The sequence below is a fragment of the Triticum dicoccoides genome, chromosome 6A (assembly GCF_002162155.2).
Source record: "Triticum dicoccoides isolate Atlit2015 ecotype Zavitan chromosome 6A, WEW_v2.0, whole genome shotgun sequence".
Classification (NCBI taxonomy): domain Eukaryota; kingdom Viridiplantae; phylum Streptophyta; class Magnoliopsida; order Poales; family Poaceae; genus Triticum; species Triticum dicoccoides.
Window position 1 is genome coordinate 125,668,266 of NC_041390.1, and position 17,009 is coordinate 125,685,274.

At 47.6% G+C, this 17,009-nt stretch overlaps 2 protein-coding genes and 1 pseudogene across 2 annotated transcripts; 2 read left to right on the forward strand and 1 right to left on the reverse strand.

Moving 5' to 3' along the window:
- Positions 1 to 2,746: 2,746 nt before the first annotated feature.
- LOC119316072 (porphobilinogen deaminase, chloroplastic) lies at positions 2,747 to 6,240 on the forward strand. Its single transcript, XM_037590451.1, has 5 exons — positions 2,747 to 3,046; positions 3,747 to 4,152; positions 4,628 to 4,831; positions 5,561 to 5,738; positions 5,833 to 6,240. Exons 1-5 carry the CDS (start codon positions 2,898 to 2,900, stop codon positions 5,949 to 5,951), a joined length of 1,056 nt encoding a protein of 351 aa, XP_037446348.1. The 5' UTR covers positions 2,747 to 2,897; the 3' UTR covers positions 5,952 to 6,240.
- Positions 6,241 to 6,619: 379 nt separating this feature from the next.
- On the reverse strand, positions 6,620 to 11,385 carry LOC119316077 (ribonuclease H2 subunit C-like). Its single transcript, XM_037590453.1, has 4 exons — positions 11,190 to 11,385; positions 11,005 to 11,097; positions 9,970 to 10,148; positions 6,620 to 7,053 (listed from the first exon to the last, which is right to left on the reverse strand). The coding sequence occupies exons 1-4, from the start codon at positions 11,332 to 11,334 to the stop codon at positions 6,988 to 6,990; spliced, it is 483 nt and encodes a 160-aa protein (XP_037446350.1). The 5' UTR covers positions 11,335 to 11,385; the 3' UTR covers positions 6,620 to 6,987.
- Positions 11,333 to 12,394, forward strand: LOC119315752 (annotated as a pseudogene).
- The last annotated feature ends 4,615 nt before the right edge of the window (positions 12,395 to 17,009 follow it).

A 17,009-nucleotide genomic window follows, 5' to 3' on the forward strand; every position in this document is an offset into this window, starting at 1 on the left:
ACTTAATTGTGGGCAACTTATGATGATTTGGGATATGAGACATCGGTTGGCGGAACCATGTCATGATAGAAAACTCCGTAGTACAGACTCCTGATATTCCTTTGTTGTAGGGAAAATAAAACCAGCTTTTACACAAAAACATCAGACACAGAGCCACAAAGCCATATTGCATATAGAATAGTTTTATCATCAGTTTTCCTCATATTGTGATCTTGCTGGTACATTCAATGTATTGACCTACACGGCTGCAACGTCTCATGTTGCAGATATGTTCCCTTCGGCGAGTAAGAGTACGGTACAGGGTTACGGTCTACACTCAACCTGCCGATGGCGTTGATGGGACTCCACACCTGATTGTTTGTCTCCGCTGAGACTTATGAGGTATATATCCGTTTTACGTTATTTATACATGTGATTGCACTTTGATATATACATTGATGTACTGTGTGTGCCAGCATACCGATCCAGGGATGGCACAGATACACAGAGGCTTGACCGTCTGAGGTCGGGTCGCTACATTGATGTTCTACCGTCGCAGGGCTTCGCCTAAGCACCGCTACAATATTATCGAGGATTATGGTGGAAGGGGGCACCGCACACGGCTAAGAATATGATCACGTGGATCAACTTGTGTATCTAGGGGTGCCCCTTGCCCCCGTATATAAATGATCAAGGGGAGGAGGTCGGCCGGCCCCTATGGCGCACCAAGGAGGAGTCCTCCTCCTAGTAGGAGTAGGACTCCTACTAGGAGGGGGAAAGAAGTGGGGAGGGAGAAGGAAAGGGGGGCGCCGCCCCCCCTCTCCTAGTCCAATTCGGACCAGGGGGGAGGAGGCGCGCGGCCCACCTTTGGCTGCCCCTCTCTCTCCACTAAGGCCCATATGGCCCATTACTTCTCCCGGGGGGGTTCCGGTAACCCTTTGGCTCTCCGGTTTTCTCCGAAATCACCCGGAACACTTCCGGTGTCCGAATATAGCCGTCCAATATATCAATCTTTATGTCTCAACCATTTCGAGACTCCTCATCATGTCCGTGATCACATCCGGGACTCCAAACTAACTTCGGTACATCAAAACTCATAAACTCATAATATAACTGTCATCGAAACCTTAAGCGTGCGGACCCTACGAGTTCGAGAACAATGTAGACATGACCGAGACACATCTCCGGTCAATAACTAATAACGGAACCTGGATGCTCATATTGGCTCCTACATATTCTACGAAGATCTTTATCGGTCAGACCGCATAACAACATACGTTGTTCCCTTTGTCATCGGTATGTTACTTGCCCGAGATTCGATCGTCGGTATCTCAAATACCTAGTTCAATCTCGTTACCGGCAAGTCTCTTTACTCGTTTCGTAATACATCATCTTGCAACTAACTCATTAGTTGTAATGCTTGCAAGGCTTATGTGATGTGCATTACCGAGAGGGCCCAGAGATACCTCTCCGACAATCGGAGTGACAAATCCTAATCTCGAAATACGCCAACCCAACATTCACCTTTGGAGACACCTGTAGAGCTCCTTTATAATCACCCAGTTACGTTGTGACGTTTGGTAGCACACAAAGTGTTCCTCCGATAAATGGGAGTTGCATAATCTCATAGTCATAGAAACATGTATAAGTCATGAAGAAAGCAATAGCAACATACTAAACGATCGGGTGCTAAGCTAATGGAATGGGTCATGTCAATCATATCATTCTCCTAATGATGTGATCCCATTAATCAAATGACAACACATGTCTATGGTTAGGAAACATAACCATCTTCGATTAACGAGCTAGTCAAGTAAAGGCATACTAGTGACGTTTGGTTTGTCTATGTATTCACACAAGTATTATGTTTCCGGATAATACAATTCTAGCATGAATAATAAACATTTATCATGATATAAGGAAATAAAATAATTACATTATTATTGCCTCTAGGGCATATTTCCTTCAGGGATAACCTTATTTCATCTTTAAAGAGCTGCCATCGCTTGCCTCTCAGAGCAAGAAACAAACCCTAACAGAACTCACGAAAACATCCAAAAATAAAGTCCTCCGACCAGTAAGGGTCTGGATCCACTGTGCCTCCATGGCCCTAAGACTACAAGAGATGAGGCAGACTGTCGACACAGGAAACCCACGCATCGGGTTGCCCTTGCGTACGAGCGAAGGAGTACTCTTCAATACTTAGTCATTGTAAAAACATCAAATCTCTTAATACACGCCGAAAGATAAATCTTCCGTCATGCTAAACTCATCTTCTGTATATCTAAAAGATCCCAATAAAATAAACAAGCCATATCTTACTCCATCCGTTTTTATTTACTCTGCATATTAGATTTGACTGAAGTCAAACTTCATAAAGTTTGATCAAGTTTATAGAAAACACTATAAACATTTACTATAACAAATGTATATGATGTGAAAGTACATTCAACAATGAATCTAATGGTATTGATTTGTTATTGTATATGTTAATATTTTTGTTTATAAACTTTGTTAAAATTTGCAAAACTTGACTTTCAATAAAGCTAATACGTGAACTAAATAAAAATGAACCTACTCCCTTCGTCCCATAATGTAACATGTTCTACATTATGAGACGGAGTAGTAATAAATTAAATTCATTCAAGCTGGTTGAGGAAAAGAGCTGAATAAACCGCAGCAAACCTACAAGATCCAATAAACCTGATTTCTTTCCCTCTCCCTCCCTCTGTTCTCTCTGCACTAGAGAGAGGAGGAGTTGGCCAATCCGGACAATACATTATCCTCTGCCCCCTCATCCATCCCTCCGCCCTCTCCATAACAGCGCAGAATTCTGCTCTGCTCTGCTCCTCCCTCCCCCTGCATCTCCCGCCCGCCTCGCCCGACCCCTCTCTCGCCCCCCTTCCCAGCCGCCGGAGATGGCGACGCTGAGATGCACCAACCACACCCTCCTCGGCTCGCCGACCTGCCTCGCGCGCCCGCGCCGGGCGGTGGTGCGCGCCGCCGTCGCCGTCCAGGCCGAGGCGCAGCCCAAGGTCTCCCTCATCCGGATTGGCACGCGCGGGAGGTGATCAATTCGAACCCTTCGTCACAGATTCTCGGTTGCTTGGTGTACAAGAATCGCGTCTCTGGGTGTTAACTCGGTTGGATTTGGGGGCGGCAATGTGCCGGAGGCGCCCGCAAGATCCTGTCTTTGTTTCCCTAGGAGCTCCCGTTTCGAGATGCGGCTCTGACCGACCCGATTGCGTTTCTAGGTGCCAGATATTGCCTGATTCTGACGCGAATTGTTGAGGACGTTTACCAGGATTTGCATTTTAGCTGGGGCTTCGATGGAATCGTGGAACATCGGTAGCACCACGCCGTTGACCTTAATCGTGCTAAATAGTGAACATTTTCCAGTCAGCAAAACTGCACCTATACATGTCAGCAGCTCGATTCGGGGTCAACGTGAGATGTTTCAGAGATTTTTAGTTCGGTGAACTTGCTCTGGGTTTCACGTGGATGTATACAGAGTTTCGTTTAGCTTCTGGCCACCTTTTGCTTGTTTTGGCCTACTGAATTCATGATTTGACTTGGTGGAAATTTGTGTGGCTTCGGCCTTCATTTTTAGGGGTGGGAGACAAATTCAAAGTACAAAAGCGTCCTGTCGAATTCTAGCTGTCTTTTTCAATGTTCAGTTCGATGTGTTTTTATTTCTCTCCTCTGTACCAAAGTGTCTTGCTTGCACATGCAAGTCTATAATCCAAATTGCTGACTATGTAGGACAGTCCTCTTGCTCTTGCACAAGCCCGTCAAACCCGTGACGAACTGAAAGCTGCACACACGGAGTTAGCCGAGGATGGTGCCATTGAGATTGTCATCATAAAGACCACAGGAGACATGATCTTGGACAAACCCCTGGCGGATATAGGAGGCAAGGGTTTATTCACCAAGGAGATAGACGATGCGCTCTTGCAGGGAAGCATTGACATCGCGGTCCACTCGATGAAAGATGTCCCAACATATCTACCCGAAGGCATGATATTGCCCTGTAACCTCCCACGAGAAGATGTGAGAGATGCATTCATATGCCTGACTGCAAAAACTCTTGGGGAGCTTCCTGCTGGTAGTGTTATCGGAAGTGCTTCCCTGCGGAGGCAATCTCAGATTCTCTATAAATATCCATCACTAAAAGTAAGTCTACTTGTGATGACTGCATTAGTGCAATACGTCTTTCCTTATGTTTTGTTCCTTGTTGTTTTTCATTCTAAAAATAATCTATGCTAACCCATCACTGTTAAACTCATATTTTTCTTTTCCATACATAAAACTGCCTGAAACTTGTATAAGGACATACTCCCTCCGTTCCAAATTAGATGACTCAACTTTGTACTAACTTTAGTACAAAGTTAGTACAAAGCGTGGGTCATCTATTTTGGAACGGAGGGAGTATATCACAGATTGCTATTTTGAAGGGATGTTGTTTCATGTCCTTATGTGCCAAGCAGTATTCTTGCAAAAAAAAAATCTTATCTAAAACCCATCCAATCCCACTGTAAATCAGTCTTCTACTTTAGTAATATGTACTGCTTTATTATTTTACAAGCCATTTTTATTAGAGACTCTTCTTGGTTAATTTTGGGCTTAACAATAGTGAATTGGTTTTCAGGTTGTTAACTTCAGAGGAAATGTTCAGACACGGTTAAGGAAACTTAAAGAAGGAGATGTACATGCTACATTGTTGGCACTGGCTGGACTAAAACGGTTAGGCATGCCAGAAACTGCAACATCTGTATTATCAGTAGACGAAATGCTTCCAGCAGTCGCTCAAGGCGCTATTGGAATAACTTGCAGGAGCAATGATGATAAAATGGTAGGTCGTCTAATGTTTCAATCTGCTAGCAGAGTAAAAATCTTAGATGCTGCATGCATGCATAATGCCATACCCAAATGTGGTACCAGCTGTGTTATGCCACTATGTTTTAATACTTCAATTTTGCATGTGCCTCTGATAACCTGATAGGTTCAAGTGTCTATTTTGTGGTCTTTATTGGCCATTGTACTACATCATGTTCTTACAAAGATGCAGTTGTGTTCAATTCTGCATTGTCGACCAACTCTTCATATTTCACATCTTTATTGAGGTTTCTTAACATGCTCCCTCTTACCTCCCCTTTTCACTTGAGAGGTAAGAGTACAAAATAGATCTGAGCCGTTGGTTGCATTGAGTAGTGGGTTTGATTAACTCTTACCTTCTTACCTGATTACCTCCCATGTGAAAAGAGGGGGTAAGAGGGAGCATGTTAAAATTGCTCGGCTATTAGCCATTTTGCCTAGCTTGCCTCCAATCATTTTTTTGTTGTTGAACTTTTACCACACCATGTTGAATATTTTAGTTTTCGAAATTACTCAGAGAGCATGGAGTTAGAACATTCTGTTTTCCTATTGCATACTGTTGTTTCATTCTGTGTTGTGCGTAGGTGCCCTGAGTTTCATTCTGTGTTGTGCGCAGAACACACCAGCCAATTGCCTGAGTTTTTCTTTTGTTTACACCATCTAGTTAAAGATGCTGATCCCCCCTCTTTCCATTTTTTGTGTGTAGATGGAGTATCTGTCCTCTTTGAATCATGAAGATACCAGATTAGCTGTTGCATGTGAAAGAGAATTCTTGTCTGTTCTTGATGGTAACTGCCGAACTCCAATTGCGGCATATGCTTATCGTGACAAGGATGGGAACTGCTCATTCCGGGGGCTATTGGCTTCACCAGATGGCTCTATAGGTATGGTTTTCTTTTCAATTAAGCTCATATGATATGAACTAGCCATATTTTGTTAGGCAATAATTTCTGTGTTTGTGCATGATTGTTCTTATAGTATACGAGACGTCAAGAAGTGGAACATATTCTTTTGATGACATGGTCGCGTTAGGTCAAGACGCCGGCCACGAACTGAAATCAAAGGCCGGACCTGGTTTCTTCGATGGCTTACAATAGGAAATCCGCCATGCCCTAATAGCGTTCATTTTTTTTACCATCTTCTCGTAGTTATGATAGAAGTTTGTACTACATATTGAGCTGTACCAATCAAATTTGTATCTCTGTTTTTTTGGCTCTGCGGGTTAGAACTTAGAACACGGTTTAGTGGTTTGTTATCCTTCGATTTTCATCGAGTTCTGGAAGAGGCTTCTGCTCGCAGTATTGTTGTAACATTGTAATGTGATGTAATTTTGCAGATGTTTTGCTGTTTCAGGAAATAACCAGTTCTGAATCCGCTGTTTGCCAAGGTTGTTTATTTTTCTTTATATTCAGTTTTGAATGGTTTCCAGGACGTCTCTCATGTAGTATGCTACCACGCTTGTGCTACCTAATACTGATCATTGTTTTTTTTTTGCCAGGATAGTACGATCATATCTACTACTCCCTTTGTAAATAAATATAAGAACGTGGAAAAGTAGTGATCTAAACGCTCTTATATTTCTTTATCGAGGGAGTACCTTGGAAAAATGGCAAAAAGTCATGTTTAAGTCTTGCAACAAATTTATATGACGCAATCTATCTTGGTGTTAGAAATGATTTCATTATCAAAGCATCCTTTAAAAAAATGACTAAAATGTGGCACTTCTCTTAGGTTGGGAGCAGCGGTAGCACATTGGCACTTATAATTATGAGAATTTCCTGTGTCATATTATGACAATTTAATATGTCCACATCATATCAAGTCATGAGAACTTAAATTCACAAGATCACATGTACTCCCTCCATCCCATAATGTAAGACGTTTTTTGATACTACACTCTGATAGGCTGACAAATGAACTGCTCAGTAGAACAGGAAAGAGCCCCCTCAAGAAGAGAACAACAGGTTGGCAACACAGACTGATAATCTTAACACAAGAGTGCCTGGCCCTCACAGGCTCGCAGCTAACGACCGTTACAATTGCAACATTCCAAGTTCATCAGGGTGGTAGATTGCTTGTTAGATTGGCTCTTGCTGGAACTAAATAACAGATTCACTATGTAATAGATCTTGGTCAACTGTTCTGATTCTGCCTGGCTGACATGTTAGCCATGTCTTCAGCAGTCACTGGCTTGTGCATCTGCACAAACAGGAAGCTTGAGTTAAGACAATCTGATAAAGTTTCACAAGTTCTTTTAGTAGATACCACTACGTGTTACCATACCTAACCGGCTAACAAAATGAAAGGAATATTGGCCAAACAAAGATACATCATGTTGGTCAACTGTAAGCTCAGCACAAGTAGGTCCAGGAACAACACATTACAGAATCAATCAAACGAACAATAATGTTTAGTTTGCAAAGCATTGTCCATTTAACAGTCACGAAGAGAATGTGGAACTTGGAATGCGGAGTTACTAACATAATCAAACAAGCCAAGCAAGGGTACAAGTTAACTCATTGTATGGGCATAGATCATATTGACTTCACCAGTGTCTTATGAACCTTACCCTGACTAACATGGTCAATGGTCGTCTGCCAAATATATGGGGGATGGAAGCTAAACAGTACAAAAGCATAACAGCTCGTCTGCTCAAAATGGATTAAACAAATTCTGGAAGAAAAATAACACTCACTGCATACACAATGGTTAACATAATCAAACTCACCAAGCAATTAGTAGAAGTTAATTCATTCTATGGGAATAGCTCATATTGACTTCACCAAAATTTTGTCTTATGTACCTTACCCTGACTAACATGGTCGACAGTCATCAACCAAATATTTTATTATGTACTTTACCCTGACTAACATGGTCAACAGTCATGTACCAAATATCATCAACCAAATCTCTACTCCTAATGGAGCAGTTGGTAGTCTCGCTTCCAGGTTTTTTTTCGTCCCACCACTTTCGTCCGGTTTTTTTTCGTAGGTTAACCGTCGTAGATTTTTTTCGATGCTGGTTTCTTATTCACCGGTTTATTTACCCCTCAGCTCTTTCCTTGCAAATCAGCACTTTCCAAACGTGCACGCAATCACGGATCTAAATTTACTAACTTATTCAAATCAACCGATACCTTCCATTATTGCAAATTTCTTTAGGAAACAAATAATAGATTTTAAGGAAACAAATAAAAGATTTTAAAGACGCATCATACTTTACTAACAATCACTAAAAATCAAATCTAAATTAATTAACCTTACCTTAAATCACTCAATCACTTTAATTAGAAAACATTTTCTTTCCTAACTGCACCCCGCTTAGTGTGCACATAACAATCCGAAGTAATTAGAGTCACATGATTGAATCCATTTATTTAGAGCGACATGATTGAATTCATTTATAACAATAATCCTCACCAAAAGTGCGTTTAGCAATTTTAGAGGGCGGACCAAAACTCTGCCATCCGCTCACCCACGTTTGTTTAGGTACAGGAAAAAATGGCATAATATATGGAAACAACACGACCGGGGCGGCGGCGCAATCTTCGGGGATAGGGGATTGGAGGAGAAGGATTGGCCTGGCAGCATGACCGGGGTGCTTCCCCGCGGCCGCGGCCGTCCTCGCGATGCCACCTACCCGAAATCAATGCTGCTCCCTGCCGTCAGCCGAGGCGACGCCGCCTGCCCTCCTACCCACGGTCCGCTGCCGCGTGCGGCTAAGGCGGGAGGAGTAGCGACGGGGTCGAGGTCCTTCATGCGTTCCGGGATGGAGGCCATGATTTCATCGAGGTCGTTGCTGCCTCCTACACTAAGGGTGTGTCGCCGAGATTGAGGCGAGCATGAGGAGCTGTGGCCACCGCCATGGTCACCCCATCGCAGGGGATGGAGCACGCCGCTGGCCTACAACTTGTGGAAATCACTGTTTCTCTTCAGGTCGCGTGGTGACCGGATCTTGCCGATGTGTCCCTCCCCGACGACCTCCTCTTTGCCCGGTTGGCCGGCATGGATCTCGCCATTGCTGCCCTCAACTTCTCTGCCTCGAGCTCGACGGTCAGCCACCATGGATCCCCCAGCTGGAGGGTCACGTGAACCAGCCGTCCTCCCATGCTGCAGCGGCGAGAAGGTGACATGGCTCTCCGTGCACGAATAGTGGAGTTCAGTCAAGTACTTATATACTTGGCCTCTACTGCTGATCCATGTACATGGAGAAGAACAGACAACCACTCATTCATGCTTCGTTCCACTCCTTTGCGCTACATTACTGGAGGTGACATTTTCCTATCTCTCTATGTTGTAACAAGCCTGCTGCCTGCATAGTTAATGGATTTTTTATTTAAATTTATCGCTGCTTAGTGCTTTGTTGCAATTGTTCACCCAAGATTCTTATATATAATCTGAGCGTATGTAGGCATACTTAGCTTTGCTATTCCATTTTTTCTGGCGCATAGAAATAAGAGTATTGTCCAGGTTAGGTATTCAATTGAGTATGGTATTTGGATTGCTATCAGAATGTCTTTTCTATGCATGTGATTTCTCACATCTGGTTATAATATTTGTGAAGACGTGCATTGCACGTGCACTTGGAAGCGGGCCCGTGGCCCGCGCTGGACGGCGCCGACGCCGACCCGAGCCACCTCGTCCGCGTATTCTTGGAGCTTTGGCTGGTCGATTTTCATGAAATTAATTCCCTCAGTTCTGGTGGCAAATATAATACACATAATCCATATTGTTATGCATTAGCGTGTATGTGTGAAATAGATGGATTATGGTCCCGTACCCAATAAGATGGATATGTGTGTGTGTTAGAGAGAGAGAGGGAGAGGGGGATAGAGAGTGAGGAAGAGGGAGGGAGAGTGTGTGTCTGTGTGTGTGAGGATTTGATGGTAAAAAAGGTCGCCAATGTCGTAATATTGAACTCTTAAAGTTAATGTGGCCCCGTTGCAACGCACGGGCATTCTTCTAGTATTTTATTATGTACTTTACCCTGACTAACATGGTCAACAGTCATGTACCAAATATTTTAGGGATGGAAGCCGAACAGTACAGAAGCATAACAACTCAACTGCTAAAAATGGATCAAACACATTCTGGAAAGAAAGGAAAAAACACTTACTGCATTCGCAATGGCTAACCAATGAAAGCACCGTGGGAGAGGATCCTCTGCTGATGGCATGGTGTCATGGTTCCAGTAAGTTATGTTCTGGAATTCTGCACGGGATACAAAATTGCTAGCCTCCTCATCCATGCCCTGAGCATCCTTTTCTTCGTTCTTCTTCTTCTCCAGTACATAACCTACAGGTAAGTTTCAGACCACCAAACTCGAGCAACATACAAGAAGATGGTGCCAAACTCAGACATTGTACTGAAAACATGGAAGAGTAGAGTGTGACCAACATCATATCATACCATCGCTATAGTCCAGAAATACTCTTTTTTTTTGACAAATGAGAATGAGATAGTAGGGGAGAACCCCTACTGCACGTGTGTGTATATTAGTGCCTGTTTGGCAACCCACCAACTTCTGAAAATTCAAGGATCTGCGGAGCGAGGAATTAGCTGCTCCCTGATTTGCAACTACAGCTCCGGCTGCTCCGGAGCGGAGTTGTGGAGTCAGAGTGACTCCGAACAGGGCCTTAATAGTCCAGAAATACATTGTTATATTTATAAACCTAGTATCCCTAGACAATTTTACATTCTGCCAGGAATAAGGCATCTAAGATTTTTGTTTCCATGCGGATTTGACACAAGATAATAAAATAGTAAAAGACCATGTCACAATTCAATGGCCATTTCTGTGGTGAGCTAAACCAAATTTCACGTCCCTTGCGAAGGTTTCCATTATAAGCACCACCCTGTTGAAATGAATTAAGCCTATCTAAGTAAGTACACTCTGGCACATTTTAATTTAACACAGGATCAGGTCACGATACATCTTTAAATATCCAGATCTCAAAGAAAAGCTTTAACATCAAGCAGTAGCGCGCACATTTCTCATATATGGATAGAAGGACAGCATAATTCCAACAGAGAGAAGTTTGCTTTGTGCAGTTTTTCAAATCTGTTCCAGAGCTCCCAAATCTAAGTATCGTCACCGTTTCCACCGAGCAGAAACAGGTTTACATGGCACCATCAGATCGCGGGAGCTCACCTCGGTAGCCATCGGGGAGCGCGACGGTGGCGCCCTGCAGGTTCCTCCCGCGGAAGAAGGCCTCCTCCACCTTCACCCCATCCACCTCCACGCCTGCGCGCACGCACGCACCCACCAATTCGTCAACCAAACAGACAGAAGGTAGACGGACGAACAGAGAGAGGAGGGGAAACGAGCGAACGGACCAGTGTCCCTCGGCTTGAAGTAGTCGGAGACGGCGGCGGCGCTGTTGTGCCTGATGCCGCAGGGCAGGAGGTGCACCCGGCCGAGGTCGGTCGCCGCCGGGGATAGGTCGACGCCAGCGGCGGCGGGAGGGGTGGCTTGCTCCATGGCTTTGGTTTGGGGGTTTCAGAGCAGTCGCCACGTCCCGCTGGTGGACTGGTGGTCTCTTCGTTGGTGCGGCACCCCTGGTGAGCCGAATAAAGATGGGCCCGGTTCCAGCGGCCCACGGTTCATGCAAGCCCGCGTCTATCCTTTTTCTTCTTATAAAAAAGAAAGAAGTCCATTTTCACCCCCAAATGCAGTCTGAGGGACAAATAACCCCCTAAACTCAAATTTGGTACGATTATAGCCCCCAAATCCTTGAAACTGGGTAAATCTCACCCTTACGTGGTTTCCGTTTGATTTTAGGCGGTTTTGGGAATAGATCGTGTGACGTGGCATGGTATTTGGGGATGCATAGATAGACAGTAAAGCTCGCCTGCTCCTCATGCACATCGTCTCTGTCGCTCGTGGCGCCGCCTCCTGTACGCGGCGTCGTTCCCGCTGTTCCTCTCGCTCTACGCGCTCCTCGAGGGCACTGGCAATGGTGGCACTCCCTTCACGGCCTACGATCCGATTGCCGCGCGGTGGGACGGGCTGCCGCCGCCGCCGATCTCGCTGCCACCCCCGCGCTCTACCACCAGTCGTTCCTCTCTCGCTGGCTGCCGCTCCAATCCGTGGCCGCGGCGGGGCGGCTCATCCTCATCGTGGGGTTCACTTAGCCGCTCCAGCCGGCGCTTTGCAGCCCACTCGTGTTTGACCCGGCCACCGCGCCCGTGCCGCGCTGGTTGGTCGCCCCGCGCAGTTGCATGGCGGGCGCGGCGCGCGGCCGCCTGTTCGTGGCGAGAGGCATGGGCGCTAGCTCCGACCTCGCTGTCGCGCGCTCCGGGTCGACAGGGGACCCCGCCACGCCGTTCGCGCCGTGGGAGCCGCTCCCGCCACTGCGGGACGGGCGGTTCAGCCGGGACGCCGCGGATGTCGTCTGCGCGGGTGGAAGGTCTGCATAGTCAACGTACACGGCAGCTGCGCCAAGGAGGGCGCCGTGTTCGACCTCGTGGCCGGCCGGTGGGAGGACATGCCGCCTGGCATGCTCGCTGGGTGGAAAGGTCCTGCCGCGACGTCCCCGTGACATCGCGCTCAACGCTTCCGAACGAGGATTTGGACGAAGAGGTAAAACATGTACGAGGAGAAAAGCAGGGTTGAGGATTTGGACGGCAGATGCAGCGGCGTCCTCGTAGCCATGGTCTACAACGACATGCATTATGAATGAAGGAAAAAGAATGAGCGAGGATGACTGGTCTGGTGCCACGTCAAAAGAGTCAAATGTTTAGCTTCTAAGAAAATAGAGTCAAATGCCTAATCATATTCTAAAACCGCCTACAATCTGACAACTCAGCAGCAAAACCACCTAAGGAGGAGATTCATCCGGTTTTGAGGATTTGGGGGTTGAAATCGTACCAAATTCGAGTTGAGGGGAGTATTTGTCCATCAAGACGCATTTTAGGGTGAATGGACTTCTTTTTATAAAAACAGAGAAAGGCCACAACCTTTTAGTCCAGAAGCCCAGAAGCCTCTTAGCCCCCACGCAACATGCTCTTCCCTAAAAGACAGGAGAAGGGTTTTTACACCGCAATGTAGCCCGAACTTGGGTAAACTGCCGTGTCTTCGTTCGTCCTCCCTAGCTCAAGCGCGCCGGAGCATTGTCGTGAGTTTGTGAGTCGCAAGACAAAGCGTAGCGGGTACAGCGAGCGCACCCCAGAGTTCGAATCTTGTTGGGTCCTCGGAGCCTCGATTCTGACAGGTCGCCGCCGCGACGACGAGGTCAGAGCAGGAAAGCCACATCAGGGCCAGCATCGTCGCTGCCCTAGCCCTGATTGGCGAACCAGCCACCAGATCCGGCGTTGACCGAACCTTAGGAAGCCACCAGAGACAGAACTAGGGCATATTTATTGGCCGCCGCCATCATCATTGAAAACGTACCAGCGGACAAGCACACACGTAGCCCTAACCTATCTACACTACATCGACAGGTTCCTTTCCCCTCCCGTCGTCGAATAAGGGTGAAGGAGCCCCTCCTTTCGCTGGTGAAGAACGCTGGCAGACGGTTCGCCTCCGGTTACGCCCCTGCAAGAGAGGGGAAAGCGGAACTGACAATGTTGTACAAGGACTGGCCTTCCAAACAGGTACAGGGTGGGTTTAGGGTCACTATTGACAAGGATCGATGAGTATATGGTATGGACTTTAGGGATTTATACATTGAGGTTCATTTGCGTCGCGCTCTACAATCTCAGGGTTTAGAACAGACTTCACTCTGGACCGACCGACAGTGTGCGTGCGCGGTTGCGGGGCGCTTCAGGCGAGTCAGAAGCCAGTCTCGTGTGAAGCGAGACATATAACTCGTGCTACCCCTAAAAAAACTCCCGTGCTGAAATCTGGCTGTAGCAAATCCTGTGGAGAATCAATATTACTCGTTTTTTTAGGGAAAGCCATCATGGCGGTTTATATTTCATGTGAAAACAAGGATACATCGTTCGATAAAACATCCACTAGAAACGCTGGAGGCTCGGTCTTCCAAACAATAGTTCGAGGTGTCTTTGAGTTCCTAGCCAATACATCTGCCGCCATATTGGCTTCCCTAGGACAATGATTAAATACTATAAAACTGAAATTACGAGCTAAGAAAGAGCACTCTTCATAGATGGCCGCCGCCGGCCCGAGGGAGTTCCCACCGCTCTGCATAATCTCAATCACCTCCATGCAATCTGCTTCAACGTATAGTTTGTTGCATCCAGATCATTTGCTAGCAGCAACCCATCTCTCAGGGCCCTTGCTTCTGCCGTCGCCGCGTCCTCCACAAAGGGAATATCACCGCATGAGGCAGCCATGAAAATTCCCATGTCATCACGTAATATTGCTCCTGTATTCCCAGAGCCACTATCCAGATCAAAACCAACATCTATATTAAGTTTCACAGTGCCTTCAGGTGGCTTCTCCCAAACATGTCTCCTAATCCTCGTCTTCTTTTCTCTTGCTCTCGTGAAATTCTTTGCTAATGCAGCAATGGCCTGTGCTGATCTGGCTGGGTCCTGTAGGAGATCCTCATGAACGTAGTGGCGTCGTTCCCACCACACGTACCACACAGTAGTGGCCACTGGTTCATTACGTTGGACCCCTGACATCGAAGGCTGCAAATTGCTCCTCGACAAAAATAAATCAGCTAGCGCCGAGCCTCCTTCACAATTTGCAGCAGCACATACTTCAATTACCATATGTCCCAGCCCTAGGATGTGCCACTCTTCTTGAACCCTAGGGCATAAGAAGAGGACATGTTTGATACTTTCACAATCAGCAGTACATAGAGGACACCGCGAGCTAGTCATTATATGTCTGTTAGCTAGAACCCCCATGTAAGGGATAGCTCCAAGTAAAGCTCTCCACACATGAATTTTTATCTTGGCCGGCACACATAATTTCCAAATGGTTCTCCAAATAGGATTAGTACTTGAGGATTGAACTGAGTTTGTCATTCTCAATTTTCGTCCATGCTGGAGTTCCTATTCTTCATAATAAGCTGACCTTACAAAGAAAATACCATTTTTATTGAAGTGCCAAGAGACAAAATCGCTCATCATTCCGAGGGCCAAGGGAATGTTCAGAATACGTTGCACATCAATAGGCCAAAACAATTCATTAAGCAACTGCTCATCCCAAACTCTATTCTCTTTCATCTATTAATTCAGAAACTCTTGTGATAGCAATATTGCCTCTTACATTACTCTCCTTGTAGGACTACTTGGGATCCATGGAACCTTCCATTTATTTATTTGAGAGCCGTCCCCTAACCTCCATATACGCCCTTTTTTAAAAGTTTGAATTCCACTCCATAGACTCTTGCCATGTGTAAGAACTACCCTTCTTAAGATTGCAGTTAAGAAGGTTGCCATCAGGAAAGTACTTGGCTTTCAAAACTCTAGCACAAAGTGATTCTGGTTCAGCCAAAAGTCTATGGAGTGAACAATACATTCTGGAATGAATATTACTCGTTCGCTCGATCATTGGACCTAAAAGCATCTCCAACAGGCACGCTAAACAGGCACCGCGCCGCAAAATCTCCCGTTTTAGTGCGCGCGCAACCCGGCGGATGGCTCCAGCAGGCGCGTAATAATCGCGCGCACGGTATAAGCAGTTGGGCGCGCGCGTGGATGCGGTTCATCGCGCGGTGTATTTGCGGCGCCCGCTTCCGCGCGCGGCACACTCGACGCTCGCGCTGCGCGCTCTTCTTCTCCCCCTCCAAAGCCTCGCGCACGCCGGCGCCGGCGACCCGCACCCATGGACGCACGCGCCGGCACCCCGCTCACCCCGTCCTATAGCCGCGACCCCCTCGCCCCCGCCCCCCTCCCCCCCCCGCCGCCGCCACAAACCCTAGCCCGGGTGGCGTTGGCCTCGCCGCCGCCGGAGCTCCTCCGACGAGCGGCCTCGCGCGCGGCCTCTTCATGCCGCCGCGGATGACCTTGGCGGCGGGTGGCGTCGCGCCGGCGCCGGCCCGAGCCGCCGCCACCCCCTCCTCAAAGCTCCCCAATGCGGCGCGGCCAAAGATTTTAAACTTGGTTGGATGAACTTGTGGGCATGAACTTCATCAACTTGTTTGTGTGAAATTTTTATTGTGTTGAAAATATTCATCATTTTGCGTTGAAAAATGCCATATGCAATGCACCGGCGGGTCACGCGCGCTGCATTTTGGCGCGCTGCTGGAGCGACGCGCGCGCTGCATTTTAGCGCGGCCGCTGGAGCCAGCGCTGCGCGCCGCGCCAAACCAACCGATGCACGCGTGGCATATGTGTTTTTTGCGCGCGGCGCGACCGGAGATGCTCTAATAACACATTCCTTGTGTATACGATATTTAAACAACCCGGCTTTGCCTCAAGAATAGGAAAAAACAATCCGGCTTGGAGTCCAATCCGAGTCCGATCGTCGCTCTATGCTGCCTGCATAGCGGTTGATTTTCCAAGCCTTTTGCATGCACGCGCACCTCCCGAGTCTGTATAAACAGCCTTTGCCTTGCCGCCGAATCATGTACTCGTACAACCACGATGCGTTCCTTTCGCCGTTTCGCGGCGAAAGCGGCCACTGGCGCAAATTCCTCCCCTGGTACCCCTGTCCGCTTATCATGATCCTCCTCGTGGCCGCCTTCTTGGGCCTCCTCGTCACGTTACTCACCGCTGTCCGCCCCGTCCATGTGGCCGTCGAAGACGCCTCCCTCGCCCGCCTCGCCCTCGCCGGGCCCAACGGCACCAGGCTCGCTTACGACGTGTCCCTCGCTGTCTCCGTGCGCAACCGCAACTGGGCCATGCGCGCCGTGCTCGCGCCGCTCGAAGCTGAGCTCTTCTTCGCCGGCGAGCGCTTCGCCCGCGTCCGGATCCAGGGGAGCTCGCGCCGGAGTGTCCGGCCGGGAAAGACCGAGGCCTACAATGTCGTGGCGGCGGGCGAGGGCGGGTGGCAGCACTCGTGAAGGAGAGTGTGGCGGGTGGCGGGTTCCGGCTGGAGCTGAAGCTTGCCGGCGAGGTCAGGTACCCGCCGCACCGCACGCGCAGGCTGGAGGCCGCCTGCCCGCTGAAGCTGCCTCTGGCGTCGCCCGCGGGGCAGGCAAGGTTCAAGAAGGTCGAGTACGTGGTGTAATCATGGATGACGATGTAGCCTTCTTCATCTTAGTAGGATGGAAGTTATTTATTCTTTGTGCCTTCCCG

Excerpts from the sequence above, each read along its gene's own strand:
- LOC119316072 (XM_037590451.1), top strand. The coding sequence starts at position 2,898 with ATGGCGACGCTGAGATGCACCAACCACACCCTCCTCGGCTCGCCGACC. Across the intron at positions 3,047-3,746 it reads CGGATTGGCACGCGCGGGAG|TCCTCTTGCTCTTGCACAAG; the intron begins GTGATCAATTCG and ends TATGTAGGACAG. Across the intron at positions 4,153-4,627 it reads ATAAATATCCATCACTAAAA|GTTGTTAACTTCAGAGGAAA; the intron begins GTAAGTCTACTT and ends ATTGGTTTTCAG.
- LOC119316077 (XM_037590453.1), bottom strand. The coding sequence starts at position 11,334 with ATGGAGCAAGCCACCCCTCCCGCCGCCGCTGGCGTCGACCTATCCCCG. Across the intron at positions 11,098-11,189 it reads CTTCAAGCCGAGGGACACTG|GCGTGGAGGTGGATGGGGTG; the intron begins GTCCGTTCGCTC and ends GCGTGCGCGCAG. Across the intron at positions 10,149-11,004 it reads GCTCCCCGATGGCTACCGAG|GTTATGTACTGGAGAAGAAG; the intron begins GTGAGCTCCCGC and ends ACTTACCTGTAG.